Consider the following 12,453-nt stretch of genomic DNA (forward strand, 5'->3'; position numbering starts at 1 on the left):
GCAAGCAGACGATGCAGTGGATCAATGGCTAAACTGAAAAGCAACGGCGACAGGGGATCTCCTTGCCCCAGTACACGGCAGTGCCAAATTTGAGCACCCGGAGTTCCATTGAGCAGGCAAGCAGAGGAGGCCGAGGAAAACAACATGGATATCCGTTCACGCTAGCGAGCACTGGATTCCATTCTCTGTCGAAGTTCTAGAATGTACTCCCAGGAAACTGAATCATAAGCTCTCTGAATGTTCAGTTACTTCTCTGTCAGAAACCTTGAGAATGTGTATAAAATTGTCCTTCTTTTCGAACAGATTTTTGCGTGAAAAAACTTTGTGTTGGCCATGTGATCCTGGAAGCTTGCCGTTTCCTTGATCTCGCTATAGCCTCCAAGCCTATCACATTCAGTTTTAGTTGCTTCCTCAATCTGAATTCCGCGTCAAAAAGTTTTTTGAACTCTGGAGCTGCTGCATTTGGTAGCAAGAGAGGAGAATGATCTGAGAATGATGTTGATGCTGCAGCAAGCTGAGAACCCAGGATGCATTGCCTCCCAGCCCCAGGAGTAGGAGAATGATCTTGTGATGGTTCCGCATCTTGGAAGATGTCAGCGAGCAGGACGAACTGGGGAGAAATGAAGACATGCATGGCCGTGGTGAATCAAAGCTAAGCTTGAGATGCACGCGATCAAATCCGAAGCTTGAACTGAGTTGGAGTGCATTCCGATTTCTTCACGGATCACTCACAGCAGCACACGGCTTCGATCTCATCACGAATCACTTCACAAGTTAAAAGGCCTTGCCCTCTGTCTTCTCTAGCGCACTTCCAATCTTCCCCATCGTCTCCTCTCCTCTCCTCCACCGCGCGCATCCTCTCCTCCACCCCAGCGACCGGCATCCACTGCTCCCATGGAGATTGCCCGCCGGGAGCCCTTCAGCATCATGTCCGGCTCCGGCCGGAAGCGCCCGCGCCCGCTGGAGATCCTTCGCCAGCGGTTCCAGTCAGAGCTCGCCGCGGTCCGTCGCCTCCTCGACGAGGCGCACGCCGTGCTTCCCGCCTCGTCCCCGTCGGCTCCCCGCGTGCGCGTCCCTCCAGCCGTGGAGCCGCCAGCCAAGAAGAGGAAGGCTTCCCCCCTTCCCGTTCCCGTGAAGAAGATGACGTCCAAGGAGAGGAACCAGCTCTACGGGGACCTCGCGAAGCTAGCCAAGCTGTCTGAATCACATGTACTCCCTGCTCATATCTTGGAGCTGCTGAAGAAGCACAGCCGCCGCGGCCTCTGCGGCGATTACATCGAGATCGAGATGCACGCCGTCCAGGACGCGGCCCTTGTGGAGATGCAGAAGCAGCTGGACAAATTCCTTCGAGAGAGGGCGAATCCGACGACGCATCATCAACACAAAAAGATGATGGCCCAAGACCAAGAGGAGGACGAAGACGTCGACATCGTCGGCGGCGTCTCTCCTTTGCCGGTCAGGCCGACACCAGTGCAGCTCGTCGAAGAGGATGGGGTGTACGTAGACATCTGCGGCGACGCCTCACCCTCACCGGTGAAGAATCTTGGCCAAGGTGCAACCATCAGCGGCAGCAGCGGTTCGGATTCTGATTCTTCTCACCAGAGCGTCGACAGTCGTCCAGCTCCGGCAGAGCGCGCCGCCAACACTACGCCTCCAACACGCGACCTGATCGCCCGTGCCAACGAGATTCTGGAAAGGCGGCGAAAGGAGGCGACGTCCCGGGCGAGGGAGAAGGCCCGTCAGCAAGTGCTAGAGATGGAGAGGACGGCAATGCCGAAGGACACCCTAGACGAGGACGTGAAGGCCCTCGGCATTGATCAGCACAACACGGCCAGGCCCAACAACTTGCTGCGACAGATGGGACTCTTTCTCAAGGTTGACGACCACGACCTGAAGCAGCAGCATCAATGCTGTCAAGAAGATTTAGAGGAAGGGGAGATTCGGTTGTGATCGTCGTTTTCTTTCTTAGAAGTGATCGTCGTGGCTAGTAAGAAAGCTTGTAATAGTTCTCCTCTGCTGCTGAACGTGATTGAAAATGTATGAAAATACTTGATCGATTAATTCGAGTCTCAGCTCAGTTAGTGATTTTTACTTTTGTATGTACACATGTTTTGTGGTGTGTGACGACGGTTTTGCTGAATTGGTTGAATTCGTTGTTTTGCTGAATTGCAGAGAGCAGAGGGACATTTGGGCCGGGGCATTTTGTTTATTAACCGTGCTCTGGTCGTCAGGCTGCTGCCATCGCTCTGAACTTCTGAACTTCTGAAGGTTGTTAAGATTTAAGAACTGATTCTGTGGCAGCTAGTTATAGTAGCTAGTTAGTAGTAGTTGTAATTAGTCCAAGAATTGATTTCTGTTCTTGTTTGTAGAAATGAAGAGAAAGACTTTTAGACAGTTATTTTGCAAGTAATTCAAATGTCTCCCTGTTGTTCCCGAACCCAACACTGTATATGGTCAAACATGAAATCTCTACAAAAACTAATTATTTAGGCACGGAGGGAGTAGGACTTTTGCTTATTTGGATTATAGGATTAGGAGATATTGAATCTTTTGGTAAGCAGATCCAGATTTTGGTTCAGAATTTTAGATTAAAAAAAATCTTGCAAATATTACAATATGTTGCCAGTAGTATTCAGGGAAATTTCGACCTTATTTGGACTAGGATTGGGAGATAATGACTTTTTTTCGCACTGTTAACTTTAAGCCTACCCTCAATTTTTGCCATGGATTCACCACTCTCTGGGATGATGGATTTACCTTAACAGGAGATTTATGAGGCCTTTGTGGAGTATTATTTTTTTCCAGATTTTTCTGGATAGTTCATGTTTTGGGCTAAAATTTATTTTTTGGCAAAATTATTTTGTTATTTTGGTCTGTCCAGCCTCTCATTTCTGTCATCCAACAAAGAAACATGTAATGTGTGTTTGGCAAAGCTAAGGGGTATTTGCTGAATTGCAGAGGAAGAAGGAACATTTTGACCGGGGCAGAGCAAACACGAGGCATTTTGTCTATTAGCCCTGAAAGTTTTGGTGGGAGAAAAGGGAGTGCAGGGAGCAGTTCATGGCGGCCGCGGGGCTCGACCGACGGCGAAGGGGGTGCGCTCCTGGGGCAGCCTCTGCCGTTGCTCCTGGGGCACTTGAACCCTTCCTCTCGGACGTGGCACCCTCGTCCTCGAGAGTCCAGTTCAGGTGCGTGCTGTCTTGCGGTTCATCTGTTTGTGGCTGGTGGTGCGCTTCTGGATCGTTCATGGGGCTGTATATGCTGTGGTGCAGGAATATGGCGTCGCTGGCGCGGTGGGTGGAGGAGGGTGGTGCGGCGGAGGTGTTGGACAACAAGGTGAAGCTCTGGCAAGCTGTTGTACAATGTCGAGGAGATCGGGTACGCCACCTGTTTGTTGAAATGCCTTAACAACGTGGCATTGGTTCTGTTTTCAAGTACTTCAACTTGCAGTCTGAGGCTTGTTGGGTGATCAAACTATGCAGGTTTTTGGTAGAAAGAGGGGCATTGGTTCTTCTCAACGACAAGGATGTAACCATAGCAATGGAGGAAATCTATGGAAAGATTGCAGGAGGGAGTTACGGGTGCTCCCGGCTTGCCTTCCAAGCTTACAAGCACTTGAAGTTGCTTGGCTACATTGTTGGGCGATATGGTGTTCCATGGACAATGATATGCGTAAAGCCATATGTTGCAGAACAAAACTATCATAGAAGGTATAGAAGTAGGTAAGGAGATGCAAAAAGATCGCAATAAATGAATTTGGGCTTAGCAGTTTACGGTTGATTTCGTCACCAAATTTGATAGTGCTGATGGTGCCTGAAATGACATCACCAAATTTCTCGAAGTAATGCACATAGATGGGATGTATCCATCCTTTAAAGTGCATCTACCAAATAGCAAATTTAAGAAGTCGTCCCCAGGAGTCCCTAATTTTCTTGTATGTCTGTTAAGGTAATGCTACTTTCCCCGTCGCTTACAAATCGCGGATCCATGCTTTTAAACTTGTGCATTTTTGTTTACATTGATCCGTTCCTTTTGACATGGATGCTTAATTGTTTTTGGCTCATGTGTTTGACATGATTTTAGCTATCTATCGTTTGAAATGTATGATTTCCCCTTTCACTTATATGTTCTGAAACTATGGGATATTTAGGCATGTAGGATGTGTCTATGATGTGTTATTGGCTGTCTTTGCACATGGATATAATTTATCTGTTGTTCACTCTATTCTGTGAACACAGATTTATTTTATTTGTCCATTATACCTGAGTGGTTAGCATGCTTGAGCTATATAAATGCAAGAAATTTAAGCCTACTGTCAAAGGTGATGGATTTTTTTTGGGGAGGTTCTAAGCGCAGTTACAGTCAGCTGAACTCTGTCTTGCAATCAAATTGTGCAATCAGTCATGATTTCCTGTATTTATATGCTTATCATGGTTGCATCACTTGCGACTTATCACGAGTTATCATCGTTTTCTTGACTGACCTTTACCCAAAGAAAGAAATCCGAGTAACAGTAGGTAGCAATGTGCGTAAAGCCATAAACTGTAGAACAGAACTATCAGAAGCTTTAGAAGTAGGTAAGGAGATGCAAAAAGGGTCTCAATATACGAACTTGGGCTTAACAGTTTACGGTTGATTTCGTACAATCTGGTGATTGACACCTCTAGCCATCCTAACTTTTTGTTGTTCGATTTGCCGCAGAAACAAGCCACCCTCAAGGGATGAACTGGAAACTGTGGAGAAGTTCGCCGGCATTCGTCTTAAATTCTGCCAAGTTGATAATGGACGCATCAGCTTACTCTCCTTGGACAGAGTTACACTTCCTACTTTGCCCTGATACATAGATAGCAGCAGGAATGTTTTGTAGTTGTCGCCTGTTCTGGTCCTGTAAGCTGTTAGCTAAGCCTGCCTCAGGGTGTATGTTTCTGTTCCGGTTATCCGCATTCTTGGCAGGACCAAGGAAGGCATCATATAGATCTTCAGGTTCTTGAGTTGCTTGGTTACTGCTGATGATGTCGTTTCGGCTCGTGCAACAGGAAATTTGGTCTTCCGAGGGCGATGAATGCTGCTCTTTTCATTGTCCCTGGCTTGATGTCTGGGTGTGGAGTTTGAATGCTCATGAGTAGCCAGCGTGCCGGAAGCGAAACCGCAATGCAATACCAGATTTGCAGTCCAGAAAACATGTATTCCAGCAAGAGGCCGTCGTACCATTGTCATTAGCTCATGTTTGATCAGTATTGTAACCACTGTTTGTCAATGGATTGGCCATATGCATACAGATAATGATATCATGGTATTGGTACACAGACGTAGCCTACCTGTAATGTTACTTTCAGCTAGCGGATGCCGCATCTCCACTGATACAGACGCTAGGAAGCTCGAGTGCCTGAGCTATCGCTCTTGATCTAAACTTATACGATGCTCTTTAGCCTGAAAAACAAGTAAACTACTTTGAATTTGACTATCAGTTGAAAGAAAATGCTATATATAGTACAATTTAACATGCATAAGCTGAAAGCTGCCCTTCTGTTTTGCAGAGCCTCTCTGGGCATTAGAATTTGTTGCCCTTGTTAGATGTTAGGTATTATGTACTGCACTAGCAAGATGCCCGTGCATTGCACGGAACATCAAGATGCATTTTTTTTTTACAAAACACTTGTTGTGATTGACCCATGCAGGAGTAATCCCATGTGTAAAAACTAATGATATCTCGAGAATTTTATCGAAAAAATGGTATCTCGGGAATTTCATCAAAAAAATGAAAGATGGGAGATAAGGTGAGGAGGAGTGGAGCGTGGTGGTGACTGGTGGTCGGACTGGGCGGAGGCATGGGGATGGATGGCGCCGGCAGGCGACAGCGGCCACCATGCTAGATTGTTTCAAAGACTTTCTTTTTTAATTACTCATCAATGAGGTTGTGGGAGATAAGGATGAACGAGGCAAGGCCTTATCTGTCAATGTGGAGAGAGGTGCGGGTATCTTTTGTAAAATTGTCATAGTTTGCTCTCTATCCGTTAGATATATATCGGACGGTCTATATTACAAAATGGCAGGCACACCATCATCACCAACTCGGTTTTTTTATAAGAGTAGAGATATTGTCAATCTTCTCAATGCTGAAGACAATCAAATTTCACCTTGAACAGTCTGAAATAGACAAGCAAATCAGTGAGCTACAACAAATCCAGAATGAGCTTTAGGATTATTATTTTTCTTGATGGTGTACTAATACTCATGAGTAAACTGAGAACTGAAATCAAATTCATGATGGTGTGCTACTAAGCTTTTATCGATTTTACACTGAGTTTTCTATATACTAATTAGTAGTGTTAGTAAACCAAAGATTATTATTCAAATATTCAAGTAATTATTTTAACATGTGTACAGGGCACCATTAGATTCCAGGGACATTTTGATTTGAAATCCATGCAAGAAACATTCACTACGTATCGAGACTAGAGTTTTTTTGGCTGCGGGGTAGGGGGGGGGGGGGGGGGGGGAGGGTATCGAGGGTAGATTTTATTACTCAAATAATTATTTTAACATGTGGATAGTGCACCATTAGATTGCAGGGACATTTTCAGTTGAAATCCATGCAAAAAACGAGAGTAAGAGTTTTTCTCCTAACTCCACATCGTAGATGCACACAACCACAGCCACATGAATTTGATTTCTTATATCTCCCCCGACACAATTGTCACTATTTAGTGGATGTAATTAAATGATAGTTGGAATTTAGTCATTGGAAATGCATCATAAGTGATATCATGATTGGTTCCAGTGCGTCAAATATATTTAAAGGTCCAGACTGAGGTTTGCCACTGTCAACATTGGTACGTATATATGGTACATATGAACAATTTTAATATATGGCATTCGCCTGCTCGCAAAAATATATATTCATATCCATTTTACCTATTTTTTGTTAACTCTACCTAATCTCTATCTAATAGTAAGTCAGGAAAACGTTTGAAATTTACATAAAGCCCCTTTAGTTTTCTTGACATTAACCCGCGGTCCGGGTTTAATGAGTCGAAGAAAATATTTTGGCTTTTGCAGAACCCCTTGAATTTCTCACGAATCAACCCGCAGTCCACTCGCCCAAACTATAAGTTAAATGCTTAAGTTGTGATTCGAACACGGGACCCTAGCACTGTAGTTGCATCATGCTGGCCACCATCACGAGTAGGTGAGTCCGCTAAATATTTTTTGAACTTAGACGGGTCTGTTATTAATTCCTTAGCCAACCAGGGAATGGGAGGAGAAAATTGTTAGCACTATAATTGGAAGTTAATATATACGTTATTAATGATTCGCATGGAATCAGCCAATGAAGGCGACAGTTCAATTGCCACTTCAATTTAATGGGGCTGACTAAAAAAGGGGAATCTTATGATGACTACCCGACTAATATACCCACCCGAAGGCAGTGCTAGGAACGACATTCCGTATAACACACGACTATTCACACTTAAATAGTCCCACATCGATTTCTTACACTAAATCCCCGCAAAAAAAGATTTCTTAAATATCATCAATCTATATACATTCATAAATTGTTTGAAATATTAACAAGCCCCCTTGGAAATAACGAGGAGAGAATGAGAATGGAGGAGGTGCATCATCGGGCGTTAATCGCACTAGATGACCGGTTGCGTCAATTGACGCACAGTCCCATTTAAAACCTTGAGTGCTTTCAGAATACTTACATTTGTTAGTAACTTCAGGTGTGAGCAACCACTTAGGTACCCACACAAAATCTTTTAATAAAAAATTAATACGAATTTCTTTTTACAAATATATACGTGAGAATATGCAATTTGTAGTCAATCCATTTTCAAACATGGGATTAAAACTGCAGTTTATTTGCATTCTGATCAAACCATGGCGCATATTGTTTATTTGCATTCTGAACCAAGAGGCCACAAAACCTCCTAAACTGAAAAATTCGTCAATGAGTGAGTGACACAAAAGGCAAGCCAACTAATGCTCCATCACAATGTATCCATGAAATACATCATTAAAAAGGGTGTTCTAGCTAGTACCTATCTGCTAACATGGGAGACAATCAAACAATACATTCTAGAAAGCTCATGCCAACAAAGTAACGATCATGGGGGGAAGAAGGTTGATGCTCCCCGGTAGAAAAAATCTGACTTGCTGCTGATGCAAAAACTCAAACCATCAACACACCTTTTTTCCGAGTGAACCAACTCCGAAATACCTCAACCTACATGAAGGAATAAAGACCAATAGCCTCATATCCCCCCAACCTGTTTTCTCCTGTAATTTTCAGTGATTCAGATGCATGAAGAGATATATGCAGCAGCAAGAACAATGAAATAAGAGAAAACGATCTCACATTAGTTGATCCCAAGAACACATAGAAAGTATGTATTTTTTTACGTGCCTGTAAATCGGCAAGTCATCGATGATTGATCTTCTTATAGGGCTATGCGTAAACCTCGAGAGCTGATTCAGTTGGAAAATGAAATGAATCAAACAACTCAAAAAAATGGAAGGCAAAAACTGCGGTAAAGAGATGGTACTGATGACTGTATACATTGGCAAAGTTGCGGAGGTGCGGCTACTGGGCTGCTCTCATCAGGCTATCCATACCCTACCCATGAAATATATAAATGAATTAGAGAAAGGAAAGAGAATAAACACGGCTGAAGGCCGAGCTCATGGTGGGGTGGTGAAACAGTAGTAGAACTGAAACATTCATCAAGCAAATGCCGACTGCCATATGACACAACCAGCAAGGTAAGAAATCGGGTCATGGAGGAGCTCAACCCCGCAGAAATAATCCACCTCTGGGAGAAAACAACAAACTGATGTTGTTGGCAAACCTGAGCAGCCAGCGGAACAATGAACAATGAACCGAACGATCCCGCACCAACACTGGAAGGAGAAGTAAGCAAAAGAGGAAAATCGAACAGCAGGAGGCAAGGTAACGGAAAATCGACGCGGCCATGTACGACGGCTGGCTGGGGCAGCGTGCCGCTTACTGCTGTGGATGTCATCCTCTCCTCCCATAGATAACAACCATGAGACGTCCCCTAGGAACCTGAGCAACCAGCAGCACCGTCGGAAGCGAGGCAGGGCGGTTATGACTGGTTGGAATTTTTTTATGGACTCTACCAACAAGCTGTCCACACACTGACTCCGCATCTTCAGTTGAACCAACAGTCTTCCTATTAGAATTACTTGACTGCAGCTAAAAACAAAGGAATGGGTAAACAAGCAGTTCTCAAAACACATTCTCGAGATTAAAACATCTGATCACTTGATAAACTACTAAATGAGGAATATAGTAGAGCCACCTGAATCAGGAAATCACATGGCTTACATAGATCATTCTTCCCCTGCCAGCCTTCTGGGATTTTCGTCGAACACCTTGTAGGCGTACAGAAATAAAATCTGCACAAGCACAGATGATCCACGACCTGTCACTGCCAACGCTTCCTCCCGATTTCTTCCACACGAGTACCCCCTCTTCTCCGCTCACACGAGTACCCCCTCTTCTCCGCCCCTTCAATAGGAGCTGCAGGTCACCGCCTCCATCTCCCTCACCCCTGCATATCACCGCGACACCGCCTCTCGCCCTCTCTCAACATCCGGGCCACGGAGCAAGAGACGAAGGATGGAGGCGTACCAGGGGTTGATCGTAAATCGAGCGATGAAGGACGAAGACGGCCGCACAGGGGAGGGAGGAGGACCAACGAGCTCAGCAGGTGGGAAGGCATGAAGGAAAAGATCTCACCGCCTCCAACTCGAGCTTGTCGGCGAGCCGTCCTCTCCTGCCCCACCTTAGCAGCTCCCTCATCACCTCCACCAGATTCCCCCTCGTCCTTCCTTGCCTGGCCATCGATGTCCCCTCTCCTCTATAATCCCGCGCCGGCGCCGGCGCCGACGCCTGGGTGGCCGCATCCGTCCTTCTGCTCCGAATCGCGAGGAAGAGAGGGTGGGCAGAGATGGGCCTAGCGAGGAGGTGGCGCCGCCCGCGATGTGAGCGAGCAGGGAGGAGGAGGAGGGACGCGGGGCGGGGCTCGAGGCGGACGGGCGGTTGGAGAGGAGGGAACGGGGATGAAGGAGAAAGCGGACGGGCGGAGCGGTGGTCTTTTCCCTCGCGTGGTGCGGTGCGCTCGCCTGACCCTCGCTGTTTTTTCTCACGCGCGGTCGCGTTGCGGTGGTTTTTTTTCTTCACGTGGTGCGGTGCGCTCGAGCCATTGGTTGTGTGTAGCAACTCCTTCATCCTTTATATGTTCAATGAGTATGCAGAATTAAATGAGGACGTGCCCCTCCTGCATAAAAGAGGGCCTTGCACTATTGATTTGAAAACGGGAATTGTGGTCTCCCACACAATCCTCACTACAATCACGCCAATTTTATCTTCCGTTGCAACGCACGGTCCCTTTTGCTAGTATTAATAAATGGACTATTGCTTCTATCCATCTGTCATTAAAATTACCCCCGAAGTTGATAGAAGTCACCCACTATGCCACCTATAAATAGAAAAACGATTTGATTCGCTACATGGGCCGTTTTCTTTGGTTTATATACGGTGCGGCCCTAATGACACACAACAACACAGCCAACCCACTGGCCAAAGCTTTACTCCCCCATCCAAGAGACTTTAGTTCGACCCAGTGCCGCCCTTTTTTTCACTTTTCTTTCTTTTTGCAAATTCAAATGCCTTTAAAATAATCATATCTTTCAAACCCTAACTCCAAATTTAACATGTTGTATATGAAAATCGCGTAGAAAAATATGTAGATAGCTACGTTCGCTAGCAAAATATAGAGGGTTACAAAAAAAGGCCTCGCTTGGGGCCTAGTCAGCGTCGATTTTGTGCCCGACTTTGAGTATGTTTGCACGCCCACCAATTTGATATATGCCACAAGTCTTAGTATTAAAAGTGACAATTTCCATCAAGTTTAAGCATCGATGGTGTAATTGACTCTTTATTTTATTCCATGGAGGTGATCATATGTGAAGTACACTGATCAACTCGTATTCACACTACACTTGTGGGAGTGAGAGAGGAACATCATGCACTTGTGCTCAGCGTCGGCCACTGCATTGATCCTGACATTGAGGAAGTCAACGGTGCGATCTCCTGCTGCAAATGCATCCCAGTATCCATCGGCCAATGTCTGGACCAAGCAGTTCTTGAACATCGCCGGGCGCTTCTCGTGGACTAGCACCCCCGGCGGCCCTATGATCCTCTCGGGCTCCGGCTGGTAGAACATCGCCAGTGACAGCCTCTCCTTGTCGGCGCTCGTCACCACACGGCGCCACGGCGCCTTGAAGATTGCATTGCTGATGATCTGTGTGCATAGGAATGAGATACTACTCTCTTTCATGATCTTTGCAAATTACAGTAGTTATATGCATGTATACGTACCTCCATGCCCTCGCCGACAACGACCAACAGGTCATTACTGAGCACGGGAACATCAACCCAGTGGCCGTCCTTGAGCACCTGGAAGCCGCCGACGTCCTTGTCCATGAGGAGCAGTGTGATGACAGAGTTGTCGGTGTGCGGCTTCAGCCCGTTCACGAGGTCCGGGCGTGGGCAGGGAGGGTAGTAGGTGAACCTCGAGTATGACTTGAACCTCTCACCCACCATGTTGATGAAGAAGCCCTCCTCCTGGTTCAGAAGCTTTGCCATGGCCTTCAGCACATCCATGGTCACTCTCCCACTCTCTAAGGTGTACTCGTGTAGGAGATCCCTGCAGATTATATATGATCTCCAATATAAATGTAAATAAAAAAGGATTTTAAATCACCGAGGGCAACAATTAATGTGTAGGTCGAGTACCTTAGATTCTGCGGCCAGAACTGGAGCCGCCTCTCGTCCTCCGGCTGGAGCTGGAGCCAGAGCCGGTCACACCAGTCGAGGATCTGCTCGTCGGAGTCGATGCGGTCGATGCCGTACCCTTCGTTCTGGAATTTGACGCCGTCGATCACGTTGCCGCACTTCTGCTTCTCCTCCAGCGGCAGGTGGAAGAACTTCCTTGTCGCCTCGAGGATCTCGTCGAGGAACTCCTTTGGCATGCCATGGCCGGTAACCACAAAGAGGCCCCATGAATGGAGCACAGACCGAAGCTTGGCCGCCTCCTCAACGTCATCGGGCATGGCCAGACGGCTCACGTCCACGATGGGGATGACCAGCTTGGCTTGCTGTGCGACGGTGGTCGGCCTGTTCTCCTCGCTTAGCACGTACCTGATCGGCGGCGCCACAAGTCCAACGTCCACGGCCACCATCTGCACCAGCTTTCCCTGATCCTGATGAACCATCTTGACGCTAGAATAGGTCTTCTAAACCAAGTGCACGTACTCTTTCCTTTGGCAGTCTATATATATAGGCTTCAGGTGTGCGCCTATTTCAACGTTAGGTGACAACCAGCAGCAGTGGCCTGAATCGAGGGAGGGCGGGTCTTCTCA

General features: G+C 46.5%; 1 protein-coding gene, 1 long non-coding RNA gene and 1 pseudogene across 4 annotated transcripts; 1 reads left to right on the forward strand and 2 right to left on the reverse strand.

Annotated features, from left to right (window-relative positions):
* The first annotated feature begins 2,953 nt into the window (after nucleotides 1–2,953).
* On the forward strand, nucleotides 2,954–5,077 carry LOC109772611 (uncharacterized; annotated as a pseudogene).
* A 2,784-nt stretch (nucleotides 5,078–7,861) lies between these two features.
* Nucleotides 7,862–10,526, reverse strand: LOC109772592 (uncharacterized). Of its 3 annotated transcripts, none has more exons than XR_012185008.1 (3): nucleotides 8,564–10,229; nucleotides 8,411–8,472; nucleotides 7,862–8,283 (listed from the first exon to the last, which is right to left on the reverse strand). It is a non-coding gene; the product is annotated as an uncharacterized lncRNA (long non-coding RNA). The 3 variants fall into 3 exon arrangements; XR_006664348.2 differs by having other exon boundaries at nucleotides 7,862–8,472; nucleotides 8,564–9,220; nucleotides 9,327–10,215; XR_006664347.2 differs by having other exon boundaries at nucleotides 7,862–8,472; nucleotides 8,564–10,526.
* A 363-nt stretch (nucleotides 10,527–10,889) lies between these two features.
* LOC109772603 (protein SRG1-like) lies at nucleotides 10,890–12,330 on the reverse strand. Its single transcript, XM_020331287.4, has 3 exons — nucleotides 11,828–12,330; nucleotides 11,411–11,738; nucleotides 10,890–11,333 (listed from the first exon to the last, which is right to left on the reverse strand). Exons 1-3 carry the CDS (start codon nucleotides 12,304–12,306, stop codon nucleotides 11,010–11,012), a joined length of 1,131 nt encoding a protein of 376 aa, XP_020186876.1. The 5' UTR covers nucleotides 12,307–12,330; the 3' UTR covers nucleotides 10,890–11,009.
* Nucleotides 12,331–12,453: the final 123 nt, after the last annotated feature.

The sequence above is a fragment of the Aegilops tauschii genome, chromosome 5, assembly GCF_002575655.3.
Source record: "Aegilops tauschii subsp. strangulata cultivar AL8/78 chromosome 5, Aet v6.0, whole genome shotgun sequence".
Classification (NCBI taxonomy): Eukaryota; Viridiplantae; Streptophyta; class Magnoliopsida; order Poales; family Poaceae; genus Aegilops; species Aegilops tauschii.

Excerpts from the sequence above, each read along its gene's own strand:
- LOC109772603 (XM_020331287.4), bottom strand. The coding sequence starts at position 12,306 with ATGGTTCATCAGGATCAGGGAAAGCTGGTGCAGATGGTGGCCGTGGAC. Across the intron at positions 11,739-11,827 it reads TTCTGGCCGCAGAATCTAAG|GGATCTCCTACACGAGTACA; the intron begins GTACTCGACCTA and ends TATAATCTGCAG. Across the intron at positions 11,334-11,410 it reads TTGTCGGCGAGGGCATGGAG|ATCATCAGCAATGCAATCTT; the intron begins GTACGTATACAT and ends CTATGCACACAG.